Source organism: Typopeltis vanoorti, chromosome 8 (genome assembly GCF_054136105.1).
Source record: "Typopeltis vanoorti isolate ZY-2024b chromosome 8, IOZ_Tvanoo_1.0, whole genome shotgun sequence".
NCBI lineage: Eukaryota > Metazoa > Arthropoda > Arachnida > Uropygi > Thelyphonidae > Typopeltis > Typopeltis vanoorti.
The window spans coordinates 11,824,567-11,843,720 of record NC_143556.1 but is presented as its reverse complement, the minus strand read 5'-3'; the positions used below and the strand labels follow the sequence as shown (position 1 = coordinate 11,843,720).

The window sequence follows — 19,154 nt, the reverse complement described above, 5'->3', positions numbered from 1 at the left end:
CTGGAAAAGAAAATGTTATGGAGGAGGTATAAGACAGTTGGTGGTGATCAGATCCATGAAGAGTATAAAGTGCAGGCTAGAAAGGTGATGAGCATGGTAAAGAAAGAAAAGGTGCAGTATGAGAGGAGATTGGCTGGTCAGGCAAAGGTTAACTTGGGGGAATTTTTCTGCTACATGGCAAGCAAGAGAAATAATAATTAATGACAGACTAACATTGGTGGATAGTCATAGCTGCAGAGGATATAGTGGACGAGCACTTTACCAGTGTATATCATGCTGATATAAATGATCTGGTCCAATATATAGAAGAGAGGCAAGTATTAGGAGAAGTGAAAGAAACAGAGATGTATCAGATGTTGGTTGGGTTAGATGTGAATAAGACTGCAGGAATGGATGACGTAATTGCCACATATTCTTAAGGAATGTGCACCACAGTTGGTTATACCCTTGACCTGGTTATTTAATGAAAGTCTTGCAGCGGGTAGGGTTCCTAAGGAGTGGGAAGAGGGCAAAATAGTACCACTCCACAAGTATGGTTCTAAGACAAAAGTCTCCAACTATAGGCCGGTCTGTATAAATGCAGTTGTGGTCCACGTGTTGGAGATTGATAAGGAATAGAATACAGAATTGGGTTGACAGACATGGCATTCTTTATGAAGGTCAGAATGGATTTGTAACGGATAGGTCCTGTTTCAGTAATTTACTTGCATTTTATGATAAGGTGACGTGTGTGTCAGATAAGGGAGAATCATATTCAGTGATATTCTTAGACTTTGCAAAAGCGTTTGATAGATTACCATGTAATAAGTTGGTACAAGCTGCAGAGGATGGGAATAGATAGTATATTAGTTAGATGGATCAGAGATTGGCTCTCTGAATGATATCAGCAGGTTGTGTATGATGGAGCAGTTTCTCAAAAAAGAAGAGTAACTAGGTGTGCCTCAGGGTTCTGTTCTTGGACCCCTGCTATTTAACTTCTTTGTAAAAGATATGTCATGTGGACTGACTGGGGATCTTCAGTTATTTGCTGATAATGCAAAGTTGGGAAGAATTATAAATAACATTGCTGATGCTGAATCTCTTCAGGAAGATTTCAATAAACTTTTTACTTGGACAAAAGAATGGGGTTGTAGTTTTAATATCAGTAAGTGCAGGGTGTTGCATTTTGGAGTGCAGAAATGTAAGGCTGTGTTCTATATCGAAGGTGCCATACTGCAGGAAGTGGATGAGGTTAAAGATTTGGAAGTGATGGTTGACAGTAGACTGAAATTTAGAATGCATATTGCTAATGTTGCAAAGGCTGCAAATCGTACTTTGTACCGCTGCTATGATAATAAGTACTCTACCATGTAATGATAAGGAAGTAGTTGTGCCACTGTATAAGGCACTGGTTAGACAACACTTGAACTATTGTGCTCAGATCTGGTCACCTGGTTTTCAATGTGATGTGGAGACATTGGAGAAGATCATGAGTAACTAAGACAATATCAGGACTTTGGAATTCTGGCTATAGAGAGAGAGGTTGAAGAAATGTGGATTGCAGAGTTTTGTGGATAGGAGGAAGAGAGGTGATATGATCAGATTAATCCAGAGGGGATTATAAAAGAGTCAGTGAAAGGTGAGAGGGGAAGAACCAGAGGTCATTCCTGGAAGTTAAATGAAAGTGTAGTAAAGAGGGGTGTGAGGAGTAGATTTTTTACATGGAGAATTGTTAGTGAATGGAACACATTACCAGAATATATTGTTAATGCAAGGAGTGTTAAGGATTTTAAGATTCTATATCAGTGGTTCTTAACCTGGGCAGGAGCACCCCCTCCCTGGAGCCACTGTGAACACTAGGGGGGGTAAGTGTTATAATGCTACTAATATAATAATAAAATTGAAAAAAAAAATACAAAAATAACTTGAGACTTCTTTTGTTGAACATTGAACCTGATATCGAAAAATTAGCAGGATCTCATCAAGGTAGCCATTAATGATTTGCTTATTAAATACAGTGTTTACATCTTTTTTTGAGTAAAAATTAATTTGTATCAAAGTTACTAATTTTTAATTAACTGTCAGTTGAAATATGTTGATAGTAATTTAGGTTTGCCTAATAATATATTATAATTATCTTATTAAGTGATTAACCTAGTGCAAAAATGAGCAGGGGGCACCAGGCAAAAAAAGGTTAAGAACCACTGTTCTATATGATAAATATGTTGTCAGTTGAATGAACTTCCCACGATGAGTCTGTTGACTCCACGGAGGGTGTGATAATAATAATAATTGTTGCAATCATTGCATAAACAAGATGACTGTCATCCATGCTTTTTGATTATGTTGCCAGAACATGGACAGATAATTTTTGTTTTTGTGAGTACATGGGTTCTTCACTCTGTACACTATGTCTGGCTTTATCATGTGCCCTGCAGCGTTGCCATATAGTACCAAAGTTAATCTGTCCTTCCATGTTTTATGCCCTTGTGCATCCTTTGCACTTTTATGAGTGTAAGTTGGGTATCTTCTTCCAGATGAACTGGTTTCATCACAATTGAAGACTTGTTTTGGATGGTGTCCTTTCTCTTTAATCAACTTCTTAAACTCTGCCAGAAATGTGGTAGTAGCTTCTTCATCGGCAGACACAGTCTCTCCAGTAATTTTTATATTTTTTCAGTCCAAACCTATTCCTGAAACTGTGTAACCATCCCTTGCTTGCAGTAAATGGCTTGGTGTTACCGTTTCAGGGGCTACCTTGCTGAAGTCTTCATACAGGCTCAATGCTTTCTTGCACAAGACCTTGCCAATCAATTGGAACATGTTTTCTTTTCATATCTTCCACCCACAAATTTAATGAATTTTTTTCCATTTTAACTAAGTACTTATCATGCACTTTGGCCATAACTTTTGCAATTTGAGGTGCAACAGCAAAACTAGCACAAATTTCTTTTTCCTTCTTCACAATTTCATGGATAGAAGAGTCATTCTTACCACAGATCTTAGCAACCTCAGTGTACAATTTTTTTTTCTTTTCTTATTAAGTAGAGAGCTTTCACCTTTTCAATTAAAGGAAGCACTTTTGGTTCTTTTTTGGCATATCTGAATTTCCAGCACTCTTACGCTTTGTGGCCATTGGGTAATAAAATGCCGTATGGGTTAATTGAACACAAGCACTGCAATATCGCAACATTCAATCTGATGACCAAGACAGCTACTAAGTGACTAATGGTGTTTGTTGATTAATTTTAACATTATAGATGAGATAAGAAAATAACTATTTATTAACTTATTGCTGATATTTTACTGGTATCCAACATCTTCAGAGCACAAAAACAGTTTGTCACAGTAAGTGAGACAACCACAATCCGGTATAACAATGGGACTAGTTTGAACATTTGTAACGTACAACACAAAGACTAAAGTCCTAATTAGGCACCTAATCTATGTTAGGGGGGGGGACAGAGGGAGAGAAAGCAGATGTTAATTTGGTCTTAAGATGACTGTCTCCCAAATCTTGGGCAAATATATTCAGCCATACTTGTTGAGGTTTGGAGTATGTTTCAAGGCCTCTGTTGATTCCAGGAACAACCTCTCTGACTTATAAAAGCTTCTGTGTGGCACTTTTGTTTTTTCCAATCAGTCCTGTGTGCAGGAGTATCTAAACCATCTAGCAGACCATGCTTTAGATGCCCCTGCACACAGGATCGATTGGATATATACATCACCAGTATCAAGTATTGCTCTCCCCAGTTTTGCATCAACAAACAACTGAATATCCCCTCTTAAATTTTTCCTTATATCATTAATATACAAATTAAAGAGTAATGGCCCTAGTCCAGAAAAATGAGGCACTCTACTAGTAATCATTCTAATTCTTCAAGATTCCACTCCACTTATACTACTCTCTGGTGTCTGTCATAAGCCACCCTATCTATACTACCAGTTTCATATCCATTTTCGTTTGCTCCAACTTTTATAATAGTTTTCTATATGGTGTTCTGTCACATGCCTTTGCAAAATCCATTAGTATCATGGTATAGTCATTTCTTATTCTAATTCTCATTTTAACAAGATCACATCAAAACTATTCCTTATCTTGTGTCCAGGGTGCATTTGATTGGATAGCAAAAGCGCTTCATAACTATAATGTTTCTCTGCCACTTTCAACACACACATTCTGCTTCCAGCATTCATCCATTCTCTGAAGGGTAAAAGATGCACATCCTACGTTCCTGCAACTTAGCCTACTTTGGACAGACTAGTAAATCTCTCTTTGAAGAACATAAAAACTACATTCGTGTTAATAATCAGTGCAGCAAGTGAGGACTTGCTACACTGATATTAGTAGACCTTGCTCCAGATTCCCCATTTTCACAGAATTAAATGGAAGAGGACAACTGCAGTGCATTGAAGTTGCCAGAGGTCTGAATGATTTTTTTTAAAAATCAGCATCAGCTATGAAACATTCGAACATCAATAGGCATGGTTGCATTAATTTACCAGATCTGAGAGGATACTCATTCCAAGACCACATTTAACATAATTTCTCAGAATTAAGTGCATTTTATCCAGCCCCTAGAAGATGCTTTGATAGGATATTTTCTCTTCCTGTCACAGTTTGAATTATTTCTGCAACAACTTAGTTAAGTGTCGTGTGTCTACAACAGTTGTAATTTGTGTTCTAAAGATGCTGGGAAGAAATTCAGCAAAACATTAGTAACTCAAGGAAATTATTTATTGTGTTCTTCTGATGGTCCTTACACCATGAAGCACTATTGTGAATAATATATACTCATCTCATAGTCTTAATCAGTACTGTTATCATAAATGAAACTGACCGAGTTAAATATATTTATCCTGCTTTGAACCGAAAGACATTCCGAGTTTAGATTTACATCAGCTGTGAACTTTTTGGGGAGGGGTGAATAGAAATTTCAGTTCAGAACAGCTCCTTACTCTTTTTATAAACAAAAGTTTGAAAAAAAATTCATGCACGCAATTTTGTGTGGTAAGAATACTTAGGATGAAAAATATACAATAAACCATAGTATGTTTCTGTATGTTATAAAATTATAATAATTCTTATATTTTATTATAAAGTATTTTATATTATATAAAAATTCTTATATTAAATTGTAAAAAAAAGTTTTAGATAAAAAAAAAAGAAAAAAATCCTAATAAAACTTTTTGCTTTAGCTTTTAGCAAGGCTTGGAACTCGACCATCATTATCATCATTAGAGCCATGTCTCCTTCCAAAACTTCGATGTCAAGATGTTATTGAAATCTTTGGCAAAGCCGGAGTTGGAAAAACAGAACTCCTCTACCATTTTATTGCTCGCTGTATATTACCACCGTCTTGGAAAGGTATTGTTTTAGAAGGTCTAAGTGCAGGTGTTTTATTTATTGATACAGACTATCATTTTAATTTGCTAAGGCTTATTACAATTCTGGAAAAAAGAATAAATTCTGCCAAGAAAAGATCTTCAACTGATGAAACTGATAAAATCTCTCTTCAAGAAAATATACCTTCATTCATTAAAAGTTGTCTTAGTTCTCTTCTTATTTTGAAATGTTCAAATACAGAACACTTCTTAACTACCTTGCATTCGCTTGACAGTATTATTGGATTAAATAGTAAAATATCATTGATTATAGTAGACAGCATCTCTGCATTCTACTGGATAGATAGAATGAATCATATGAACCATTTGAAAAAGCTTGAAAGCCATTATAGTGAAATAGTGAAAGTTCTCAGTAAGCTTATTAATGATCATAATCTTATATTAATAGCAACTAAACAGTATCTGATGAAGATAACTGGTCAAAATGATGCAATGTCTGAGGTAAAAAGAAATGGTGGCCATAATTTTTTATCAGCTGGTTTTGATTTTATGGGGAAACACTGGCAACAGTTTGTTACTTGTCGTCTTATTCTTGAAAAACATCCTACATTAAAAGAGCAAGAAACTTTAATAACCATTCAACAAATCCCAAATAATGGACAGGAAATTAGATTTTGCAAGGTGACTGATGCCGGGATAAAATTTATTGATGAAGTTTCTGAAAAATCAGATAGTTTTAAGTAATGTAATATGTGACCATAGAGCCCTAGATAATCATGTATTTACTGTGTCAAATCGTTTATAAATTATTAGAAATTTGTGTGTACAGTTTTTGAGAATATTAAATTTTTATGAACTTTGTAACTTTTATAAAATATTGTTATTTTATGAAAATCATTATGTAAAGAAACAGCATAGTGATTTATTTGCATATAAAAACTTAAAAACATTTTAATAATGTAGTCTGTATGCCACATACTATAATTTTAATCATCCATTTATGTCTGTTTGCTTTAGATAAGAAAATTTCTGCTTTAAAACAAAAAAAAATATAGTCTCACTCAAACCATAGTATTGCAATATATTTTCAATGTAAACACATGTTTAGACTTATGTGGCGATTTATATTCATACTAAAATTTACCAGAATGAATACAGCACAAAAAGAAATAATTATTATTAACAAACCTCTATGAAGTTAAATTGTTCGTATTTGGTCTAATGTATTAAAACTGAGAACTTTATTAATAAGAGACCATATGATTTAATGAATAAAATACAAATTGCCAACCAGTTTCACTAGCTACTGTCTAGCATTATCAAGGCTGTACTGGTGTAAATACAAATGCACAAAGTTACATGAATACAGAAGCGTTAGTACCTATTAGGCCGTTACATTTGATAATTCTCGTTTGAAAGTGCGCATGCGTTAGTCAGAATCCGGTGCATGACCACATATTGTGTGGTTTTTCGCGTATTGTAGTTCTTAACTACAACGTCTGAAGATGAATCGATGAGATTTTTCCCTGTCTTTAAGAATAGCACCCTGATTTCTATTTAAATTGCTGCCATTATCCGTTTTTCTGTCTTCACAATTTTAGCAATATGTCCCCGAAATTTAGTTCCTTGTCACAACTACTTCCATATCTGTCATCTCCTCTACTTTCAAGATATTTCCACCAATTATGTATTCTACATCTCATCTACATTCACAACAGCTTTAAGCGTTCATATTCTGTTTCTTTCACAGAAACATCTTCATTACTACAATATTGAAATTGTAATAATACATGCAAAAATGAGGAACACCATAGAGGATGTGCCAATTTTAAAAATAGTCTTTGAAGTTTATATTTACTGTGATGAAGCATAATAGTTTTATTCCAACTGATCCTGTGCAAGGTATAGTCAGTTCGATCTGACTGACCATAATTGGGGTGTGCCAATGTATTTTTTGTGTTCATCTAGGCAAATATTAGCAGATCTCTGTTTGACCAATGTATATATATTGGTCAAATTGAATTTTCCATTGTATACTAGAGATTATATTAGCAATTATTATCAACAGACCACCATAGTCAAGAGACTCATCATGGGAGGTCCCACTCTCTTATGCACAGCTAATCATATCCCTACACTTACCATGCTGTCAGGCAATACATTCCAATCACCCACAATGCTCCATTCAAAAAAAAAAATCTACCTGCTAAAAATTACTTTATGCAGCTTCCAGGGATGGATTCTTGTTCTCCCCATCAACATGTTCTATGAAATATTTCATCCACGCTAATTGGTAATTACCCCTTACCAACTTATACATCTTGATCATGTCTTCCCTCTTCCTTCTATCCACTAGGCTCTGTAATTTGCATTCTCTCAATCTGTCCTCATTCCACATTACAGATGCCAGAAACCAACTTGATCAATTGTCTCTGGACCTTCTCCAACATCTCATCATCCTTTTGAAAACCCAGTGACCAGATCTGTGTATAGTAATCCATATTGTGGCCTGATCAAAGTCTTGTACAATGGAATCAAAACATTCTTACTTCTACATGTCAGTGTTCTCTGCATCATGCCCATAATCTGCTGTGTCATCCTAAAATTTTTAGCAAAATGTCCATGAAATTTCAAGTCTCTGTCCACCACACCCACCAAATCCAACCCAGCTGATGCCATCATTATCATATTTTGTATGTCTTGCAAAGCCTATTGTACGAAGCTTATTCTGTGGTGGTGGTTCTTAATATGATAATACAACTAGTTTATAGAATCACTAATGTTTTGAGCTTTGTATTTTTTCACCTCTTTCAATGAAAAATGTTCATTTTCAACCAGTAATAAGTTTCTCACACACTATAGTTAGTTAGGCAAGTAATGAGGTTGGCTGAATGGGTAGCATATCCACTTCCTGCCAACAGGCTGTAGATTCAAATCCTACTGTCAGAATTGATGTTTGTGAATGTATTTAGATGGGAGATGAATTTCATTGTCCAATGTGAAACCAACACCTGCTTATGTCAATGGTATATGAAATTATCCCTCTGTTTATAGGACAGGTCAAATACATGTATCAAATAAACAGGGTGTTGAAGAGAAAGATAGGATTCTTGGAGTCCAGAATTTGTGGAGCTTTGTTGGAATGGACAAGATGTTATACAAAGCCTCCACTGTATGACTGTGGAGGCTTTGTTGTATAGGTTGTCATGTGGTCTTGTAAGGGAGATGCCAATGAAAGTTGGATGGCCTTGGTAGGTATGCAGATGTGGATGACGATATAGAGATATATTTCATTAGCTTTACATTTTGTATATGTATCCATATCTTCATTCACATTAACAGTGATGTGAAGAAGTGGAATATTTTCTTGAAGTTAGTCAGTAAAAGCAAGAAGATTAATATGATGCTAGCCAAAAAGTTGATTGGTGTGATTTTTCAGTAGTAATTTGGATTCCTAGAAGTGAAGTCCCTTTATGATAGATGTTTGTACCTGTTTGTATTGCATTTTTACTTGTTGGTGTGTGTGTGGGGGGGGGGGGAGTTCATCAGTAGGCTGTTGAATGTTTCCCATTTCTTGTTATGGGTTAGGAGGTCTCCTGTGGTTCTTATTCCTAAACATATCCATGTAAAAAACAGAAAGCACTGGCTAGTTTTGGGATGTATAATATTTCTGTTTGAAAACATGATATCAGCATATGCTGATAGGTTCAGTCACAGCTGTTTGAGATCCAGTCACTACATGATGAACTGCTGCACTTTTCCAGCATTGTAGAATGAAGTTAGTTTGGAAGATAATGGAGCACTGTGTATGAGGAGGTCTGTGGATATTGTGAATCATCTGTTGGATTCTTTAAGGATATGTGCAACATCAGGAGACCTATTGGTCTTGAGTAGAAAAGCAATCCTGAAAGATGTGATTTTATTTTCTGGGGAAACTAGCCTCCCTTACTGAGTAGCTAGCAGAGTGTTGTATAGGTTGTCCAGTTGGTTTGATTCCAGACAAAATGTGATTGCCACTTTGGATCGTCTTGAGGAAATTTTCTGCAGGGGAGGGAAGGGTCAGTACTTCTAAGGTGTGCCAGTGTACACTTGTAGCCATCTGGTCTCCCTGCCAAGTGAAGAAGTTGCTTATATGTTACTCTATTTGCATAATACCTGTCTGAAATGGTTGTGCAGCTGGGACCAGATGTAGCTGTTACCATGATGGATGCCTAATACTTTTGCTCTTCACTTGACCAGTTGAATTCAGTAGGAGAGAAAATTCAGTACTTCCATTTGCCTGCCCACAAGCCAGTTATGCATGTAGTCTGTCTGCTCTGTGGATTGTTTTCATTTTCTTCTCATTGCATATGATGATTGTGATATCAGCATATGCTGTAAATGCAGAACTTGTATGTAAATTCTCTTGGAGATCAGTGTCGTGAATTTTTTTTTTTTTCAAGAGTGGCAATGGCTAATGTATACAGTTGTTCAGAGAGCAGACATCTTGCTTTATCCCTTGGGAGTGTGATAATATGTAGGTAAGATAGTTTTATTTTTAATTAGAAAAGTGCTTCCTCATATAGTAATTGTACTGTTTGGATAATAAGAGGTCCATATCCAAATGCTATCAGGACTTCATAAAAAGTATTTGTGCTTTAGCTTATCAAAGGCTGATTAGTGCTGAGCTCTTTTGTATTGAGTGTTGACGAGGTCCTTTGATTAAGTGTACATTATTGCTTATTGATCTTTGTGGTATACTGAGTAGGTTTAATAGTGTCCACTGATATCAGACAGCATGGGTTTCAGTTGATTTGCAATTAATTTGGTAATGATTTTGTAATTTTGTAGTCTATGTTAATTAGTGAGATTGGACAGCAGTTTTGAAAATCTCTGTGGTCTCTCACACAGTTACTACCTGTTTGTTTGGTTGTTTTTTTGATGGAGAGAGAAGTATTTGATGGGTGCATCTGACAGGTTGATATTTGTGTGCTGTGATTTAAGTAGTGCACATTTGGCAGACAACTAATTGTGCTTGTGTGGCTTTGAGGACTGATTGATATACAAAGCTCTCTTCAGGAAGATGCTGAAGCCACTATTAGTGTTGTCTGATGCTCATGTTCATCTGTTCTTTTTTTTTTTTTTTTTTTGATGACTTTAAATTTGTCTGACAAGTTGGGCCACCATGTTTTCATGGGTTCTGTTGTTTCTTTTGATTGAGTAGGATTGGTTATCAGAGCCTGAACCTTTAGTACATATTCCAGAAGGGTGTTATTGAAGATCCAATAAGTACTTCCTGGTTCAGATGTTTTGGAGCATAGTGGTTTAATGATGGTATGGTCAAAGATGTAAGAAAATGTGTGAGACATATTTCTGATCAAATCTGAGTAATATCTTACTAGTTATAACAGATATTATATTGGTGTTCAGCACAATTTCAACTGTCTATTGTTGGGTCAGGAGTGCAGCTGTAAAAAGATTACATTAGCATTTTGCAATGATGATGTATTCCTGATCAATTTTGGAAGCTTTTGTGAACTCTACAATTACTAATGCCAGAGTATATCATGCTGTAAGTAGATATTAAATACATAAAGAGTATTGTGGTTTGGTGTTTCAAGTTGGACATAATATGCATGTCCTAGTAGAACTTCTGTGATCAGGTTCAGCTTATAAGGGGATTGATGATGACGAAGTCCTATGTTGACTCCTATTCTGTGGGTTCTGTTGCCGAATGATGGAATTTATAAGGCAAGTCTATCCAGTTTACTATCAACTTGGATGCCAAATGGGTATTTGCTTCCTGTAGAAAGATTACATCAGCATTGTGTCACTACTCTTTCCCAAGGACTAGCTAATTGCATAGGACACCCTATTGCATTTAGGGACAAAATACTTAGAGACATTATGAATTTGATGGATTTGGAAATTATGAGTGGATTCCTTTTATATTGGTTTTGGTATTGTTTCCAGTCTACTAATTAAGTAATGTGCATCTCACACCTGTTGACCTCTGCTCTGTTCTTTTTGCATTTTAATTTTGAATGTAACTCCTGGAGTTGCAACGTTAATTCAGGAATTTTTGTTGTGTTTGAGGGCTATTGCTAGTTTATGAGATGAACCTCATACTTTCTGTGTGACAGTATGAAGTTCATAGCTTTTGGAGGTTAAGGGGGCAGGAGGGAGTTTGCTCTTATCTTCCAGATCATCATGACTAGTATTCTTTTCTCCTAATTATTTGGAACTTCGATATTTCCTTCGTTGATGGAGTCAAGTGTTTTGTCAGCAATGAGAGTGTTGTTATCTTGGTTTGGCTGTAGTTCTGAGTTGGCAAAAGATTCTGCTAGTAAGTGTAGTTGTTGGTTCTGGGAACAACATTTTCTGTCAATCACATTTGTCCTTGTTGGGAGGTTTGCTGCTTACATGTAATGCACATGATGCAATTTGTTGTATGCTTTGAGAGCTATTTCTGGTCGTGACACTACTGTTTTTAGTTAATTTTTCCCCATGCTTTGATCTTCCTCATGTGCAGCATTGCCTTGTGCCATGTCTGTTTTTGGTGACTGTTCTTTATGTTGGAATGTATGCTATAACCCAAAGAATAGAATAGTCAAAATCCTGCTGTGCAGAGGCACAGCAGGATTTTGAGATAAACGATCATCAGATTATGTGGCAGTTCCTGTTGTTTGCCAGTGGAGATATATATATACATCTGTATGCAGATTGTCATGAGAACACATGCAATTCACAGACAATAAATACTGTTTGTTTTGGTGATGGACAGTAGATGGCATTGATGGCACTAGTGTTGTTGTGCATAGGTGAAAATTAAGTAGTAGGGGAGATGTGGACTAGCCCTTCCATGATGAGTCCTTGGAGGTGTCATGTAATAATAAAATAAAATCTTATGTACAAAAGATTGCTCATAATTAATTAAAATGAATTTCTCTGCACTCAGGTAGAGAGTTTATATATTGATCGTTAAAATGTTACAAAAATTTGTTAAAACAGCAAAGTCAATTTTGAATCACTGTTTCACATGCTTCCAGATCATTGTTATTCTTTCTCCCCTTGTGGGAGGATGATACTGTTGTCCTGTTCAGTCAGGAGTTGGTTCCAGTGTTGATGGAAAAAATCAAGGGTGTTGTTCCCTTTGTGATAATGTTCATGGAGAAGATGCTTCTCACCTGTTGGTAAAGATGTTGTACTACTATCTGTTCCTGTGTATTGTAGGTAAAAGTTCTATATCACAGTGGTGAAAAGATGGTTTCATGTTGGATGCTTTCTATTCCTCTTCAGAATGTAATTGACTGCAGTTTCCCAAAATGAATGGATTGTTTCCAGTTCAGTTGCAGAAAAGACAACTTTCTGACAAATCTGGGTTAAATTTGTGTTATTCAGTAGAGGTGGGAAAGGCATTATGCCACATTCACTATTGTACATCTGCATTGGGTTTAGTGGCTCTATGCCAGTAGGGTAGATCCTGTTTGATGGATGCATGCTGAGATAAGATGTTCTCTGATGGAGAGATTTGTTATTTGGAGTCAAAAGGGAAAACTAGAATCTCTGTGTGGATTTGAGCAACATCTCATGTGCAGCTTATGTAGAAGGCTGAATAGCTGGTTGCAGTTTGAATGTAATCACCTCAGTGAACAAGGAACTCTAGATCAATTTGTTGTAGACCGGAATGCAAATGGTACTCTTCTGTTTAATGGAGAATGTGTGTGTGTGTGTGTGTGTGTGTGTGTGTGTGTGTGTGTGTGTGTGTGTGTGTGTGTGTGTGTGTGTGTGTATGGAGAGATTTCCATTTTTCAACATGCTTGATAGACAAGAATTAGTCCTAAACTTTTTAAAAAGCATTTAATCTCAGTAACTCAACTCCTGGATGATTAATTTCTGTTATGTGCAAAAAATGACTGATACGTGTACTTTTAAATTACATGTAATGCTGCTATATCGATATTCCATCAGTAATGGTTGATTTCTGTGACTTTGTTTGCTTTAAATTTTCAAAGATAACTAAAAAGAAATTATCATAAAATTAATTTTATTTTACATATGCATTTTCTGTAAATTCATATAGGATTAATTTTACAGACTTTCACATCTCAAAGGCAGATATAACACAGTAGTAATATTTTATACATTTAACGTGATTACATCACAGATAAGAGGTAGAACAACATTGTGATAATTTTGGAAGTAGTAAGGTACCAGTAAGCATATTTACACAGTATAATTTTCTCTGGAAAAACAGATATTTGTGAAACTTTCATTTAGAGAATAACAAAACAACTCATATCTTTAGTAATTTGAATATAGGTTTTATCATTTCATGTACTCGATATAATAGGTTTTCTAGATCTATTTACATCAAACTGTTCAAATATATTCTTTCATAACATATTTCCAGTGATTTATTAACCCTTCTAAATTTATACCATTATATATGACAGAATTTCTGTTTTACTAAATTGAAAAGGGATGGTGCTTCACTTTGAAAAATACATATGTATTTGTATATTCTATTAAAATATAGTATTTATAATACATAAATATTAAAAAGTAAATACAAATATTTTAATCTAGGATTTATAAGTGTGGCTGGATTTATGAATTTCTTTTTATTTCTTGTTTTCATTTCCAGAGTATGCGACCATTTCTAAACAAAACATAAATTTCAGCTCATGCCTATATATTTTTAGTCATTGATGCAGCAAGCCATAAAAGATTTTTAAATTTTTTTTTTAATTTTATTTTTTGCAGCAGTTATTTTTAAAACTGCTGCAATTGTAATGTTTTTTCTGATTTTCAGAATATTTTTTCAAAGTTTGATTCTGAATTTAAAATAGACTGCAAAAAAGACCTTTTTTTATTTTCGTAAGTGCATCATCTTAATAATAAAGAAACCTATAAAAGCAAATAGGTTTTTGTTATTCAACAGTCAGCAGAAGCATAATCCACTGTTATTAGTTATTAACTTCATGTTACAGCAGTATTAATATAGAATTAATTCTCCCACTTGGTCACACTGTAATCATCCCATTGTCCTGAGCATCCTAGATATAAAATGTAAAATAGCAATTAGTATTTAAATTATTTTCAAATTAAGTGAAATTCTTTTTTTTAACTTGATTTGAAAATTATTTAAATGTAAGATTACAAAATATATTTTTGAAAATTCTTATATTTAATAAAACTAGTTACTAGTTAATTTTTTTTAAATGTTAATAATTATTGTTTTTGCTAAAATGAAAACTTTTAACTAAAATGTTGCATTCTGATAATATCCCAGATCATGGAGAAATTTTTTATGTAACTGTTTTATAAAAAAAAAAAATGTAAAAATAAATATTTGACTTTTAATGGTTTCCAGAGCAGAACTTTTAATGGTTTTCTTCCTTTTATATATAAGGAAGAAGAAAGTGAGTAAAGAGGAGAGATGTATCTTAGAAGGATGATTAATAAAATGTAATATCAATTCTGTCTCTGTAGCACAGGTCTTAGCAATATGGACATTTCAAGTGATGATGAATTAGTTGGTCTTATGCAGGTGCAAAAATTTACTCTTGTAACCTCCCCACCACACACACACACACACTTTCTTTCTGCCAGACAAACACCAACTAGTAAGACATGCACACAGAAACTATGAATTAGGATTAACTGTCCTCTTTGATTACTCAGAAGTAAGTAATTTTATTAATTCTTGGAAATAAATCTCTAAAATCTAAACCATTAAGTTAAAAGGCGTGGAGATATCTCCAACCTTTTCAGTTATATGGATGACAAAGTGATTTTTCATATATATAAGGAAGCAGAATGGGATTTTATATATATATATATATATATTTGTGTGTGTGTGTGTGGTTTCTCAAAAATATATACATTTCATTCAAATATATTTTATGCACAAAGAAATGAATGGCATTAGTCTGCATAAGGAAGTTTTATAATAGTACATGGATAGCAATGGAAAAGTGAATTTGCATTTTGATAAGTTTGAGATAAAGTACAAAACACATACACAGGATGTTCCTGATAATGAAACTACAATGAATGCAGACAATACTGTTACAGTCATTTACGTGGTTACAAAAAAAATCCTGTGAGGAAGCAACTGTACATTGAATACTTAGATCTGTTAAGCAGAAAAACTATACATCTTGTATGACTGAAGACAATTCCTGATCTATTGAGTTGCTGGTTGGAATTCAAAGTCACCTTTATGCTTTTGTACAACCAGATAGCAAACTTATTTTATCTGATTTAACTCTGCCTGACTTATATATGATAAGGTTATTAATGCTGCACAGTTGGAAGCTAGCTACAATCCAAAAAAAAACTTAACCATGAAATTGAGTGATCTGCAGAACCACCCAATTTCATGCTTTAAGTTCTTGCAAAATTGAGTAATTTTCTGCATCATGTAGAAATATTTGTTCATGTTTATCACTCCTTATCTTGATGTGTTGTTAAATACTGCCTACATGTTATAGGTGAATATCAGATAATGACTGACATATTGTTTTGTTATATTCCATGTGTTTTTTCTTTATTTACAAATAAAATATTCTGGCATGAAATGTGTATATATATTTTTTGAGACATCCTGTATATAGAAATTTGGTGCACTAGAGGTAAGGTTTTTTTTTTGTGTGTGTGTGTGTGTGTAACAGATGAGCTGCAGAAGTTATTAAAGGAGAAAGCCAGAGCTGACCATATTTTCTTTATAGAAATGCATAACTGAAGGGAATATGAAGTATAGCACAAGAACACTCAATAATAAAGTTGCTAAATGCTATTATGCACACATCCTTTCCAGAAATATCCAAAATCTGAACTAACAAAAGGAATCAGCTGGGTGTGTGGAGGGGGATTTAACCCAAAATTTTTGTTCCTAAAATACTCTGTTAGGTTGAATTTGGTACTGCTAATTATGCATTGAATTTTTACCTATACATGGATAAAAAAGATTTTAGTGATATGACTTCTGATTTTTTTTCTAATTCCATCCATGAAAAGATAAACTTAACCAGGGTACTAGTTCCATGAGTTAGCTAAGTGTTAAATAATCCTGGAACCCTGTTCAGAATTATCATGGTACATTTTTTCAAATCACTTGCCACCTCAAATAAACAGGTGGTAGTCATTGAGGAAATGAAATTCATCCATCACCTAACAAATGGTGGGCATTCACTTAGAAAATGTTTTACATAAATATGGTGAAAAAAATTGTTTGTGTGTATGTATGTGTGTGTGTATATATATATATACTAGGGGGGTTATGTCCCCCCTAGCACCTACGGTGCCAAACCCCCGGTGTTCCGGACTGGTAGGCCGGTTCTCCTTCAATTCTGATGACTCGAATTTTGAAGACACAACACTCAGGGTAGCCCCTGAGTGTCGAGTCTTCAAAAAGGGGGGATCATCCCCCCCTGGCGCCCAACCCCTCGAGTTCCTGACTGGTAGGCCGGTTCTCCTTGAATTCTGATGACTCGAATTTTGAAGACTCAAAAGGGCTTCTGGCGCCTATGGGGCACCCCCCCCCCCCGCCGAATTCCGGACTGGTAGGCACTGGTTCGAATTTTGAAAACTCGAAAAGGGGGGTCTTCCGTCCCACCTGGCACCTACATAAGTTATATAAGCTTTCTCGACAGCACAGAATATTCATTTATATCAGTAGACTCGGTAAACTTAATATTACTGTGACATGGGAATCACAGAATTATCTCAACTTAGCTTCTTTGCAATCAATTTGAAAGACAACTGATTATTTGAAGAGTGGAAAATAATGACTGAAATCATGAAATGGTATCTATCATGTCATTTGTAATAACCTGAAGTTGCATTGCATTTATCACAACACTGTTTTACAAATGGTCATCAGTGATCAAAATTGGACTTATTTTATGACATATCCTGGTCATCAGAACCCAAAAAATATTTCATGCAAACCTGACAAGCTAAGGGTGCTTTGGATTTTCTGTACCAGCCACACCATTGTCCATCATAAGTTTATATTTAAGAAGTTTTATCACTAGTGAGACTACACATCTGTGCTTAATTCTGGATGCTCGTTGCAGATTTAGGGGTGTATGTAAAGGGGGGGGTTACTTATTAGGCTTTGTTGATTTATGGGGTTTGAAATGAGGAAACTAAGTTTCCTTCCACCTTAACATTGTATAAGAATGGCTTCAAAAACTTCATGTAAAAAGTGCTTTCTGGCGAATGTACTGAAGAAGGCCTATAAATGTGTTAATGGATGATGTGAATATTGCCAGTGAAAATGTTTTCAGCTTTTGCAAGCAAAGAACTGTGACAGAGGCACTTCAGGATATATTAATATTAAGAAAATGACTTACTTCCTGTACTATTGCTAGAAGAAACTTTGAAAAAAAAGTATATAGAAACCAGAAGAAAATATTTTGGTTGTAGCATTCTTTTTGGTCAGAGCAAAGCAGTTTTGGCTCACCACATTGGTCTGATTTATACTATTAGTTTTCACAACTCTTGGAAACAATGCATTTGAATTAGATCTGATTAATAGCAGCGTACATTTTTATTTCTGCATTATTTTTTTTTAATACTTAAAACTATAATTTATGTTGATATTCACCATAGCTAGTTTAATACTTGAAGATATTTGAACTATGGAATTGATTATATCCTTATTGAGACAAAGCTAATTGTAATAATTAACAATATAATTCAATTAATAATATTATAGATATTCCTGAAAACATAGATACAAGCCCAAATTCCAGAACAGTAATTTTCAAAAACCAAGTTAGTAGCTATGATCTTCAATAAATATAATGATGAAATGATTTTTATATTACTGCTAAACTTGATTCTAGTAGTAAGACTTATACGTTGGTTAGACATAACTGGTAATTAATTTACGGAATTAACAACGCATATAAAGTATATTAATTAAAGATAACTTTAATGAATCACTTCTATATTTCGGCAATGTCACATTGCCATCTTCAGGAACATAAAGATATGGTATGTGCACTAAGGAACTAACAAAGCAAATGAGGAAGAAAGTAAGAAACTAATTCTGTTCCTAAAGTCCTAATGGTGCCCTCTTGCGGGCTAATTTGGTAGTCTTGGCAGTTGGGCTGAAGTTCTCATAATGAAAGTCTCCCAAATTTGGGGCAGTTTCATGCACCCAAATTTGTTGAGGTTAGGAACGTTTTTTAGAGCTGCTGAAGAGTCTTTGAATAATCTTTCGTATTTAAACTTGCTGCGATGGATTATTTTTGTTTTCTTCCAACGAATTTTATGGTGGGTATCTAAGGCATGGTCTGCCAGCCCAGAGCGGCTGTACTGGTGAAACCGGATGTAGTCTTGGTGTTCTGAAATCCTGATATTTGTTGTTCTGCCTGTTTGGCCAAAGTAGGACAATTTGCAGCTGCAAGGGACCTGGTATACACCAGGTAGGTGTCTTTGGTAGAGCGGATAAGGGATGCCAACTTTTTATATGGTCTGTAACAGGAAGTAAGGTCATATTTTTTGAGGATATTAGTTATTTTTTCAGAGGTGCCCTGGATGTAGGGGATAGTGATAGACTTGGTGTAGTCTTTATTGTGGAGGGGGGGAGGGGGGGTTGTGGTTTACAGGTTTACAATCCAAAAAATACTAAAACCTGTAAACCACAACCCCCCTCCACAATAAAGACTACACCAAGTCTATCACTATCCCCTACATCCAGGGCACCTCTGAAAAAATAACTAATATCCTCAAGAAATATGACCTTACTTCCTGTTACAGACCATATAAAAAGTTGGCATCCCTTATCCGCTCTACCAAAGACCAACCACTTCCCCTAGACCTACCTGATG

The 19,154-nt window shown here is 34.9% G+C and overlaps 2 protein-coding genes across 5 annotated transcripts in view; one reads left to right on the top strand and one right to left on the bottom strand.

The window, feature by feature from the left end:
- Xrcc2 (X-ray repair cross complementing 2) overlaps window positions 1-6,139 on the top strand; it is a 69,692-nt gene extending 63,553 nt beyond the window's left edge. Inside the window, exon 3 of the mRNA XM_090397096.1 lies at window positions 5,179-6,139. Coding sequence (XP_090253222.1) covers window positions 5,179-6,069 — 891 coding nt within the window. The 3' untranslated portion in view covers window positions 6,070-6,139. The remainder of the gene's footprint in view (window positions 1-5,178) is intronic.
- A 7,195-nt stretch (window positions 6,140-13,334) lies between these two features.
- Window positions 13,335-19,154, bottom strand: part of LOC150103732 (uncharacterized) — a 408,898-nt gene continuing 403,078 nt past the window's right edge. For all 4 annotated transcript variants that reach the window (XM_090397132.1, XM_090397134.1, XM_090397136.1 and 1 more), the window contains one exon: window positions 13,335-14,363. Coding sequence is in view for 1 of the 4 variants with exons in the window: in XM_090397136.1 (XP_090253262.1) it covers window positions 14,331-14,363 (33 nt within the window). In the remaining 3 variants the exon portion in view is untranslated. The remainder of the gene's footprint in view (window positions 14,364-19,154) is intronic.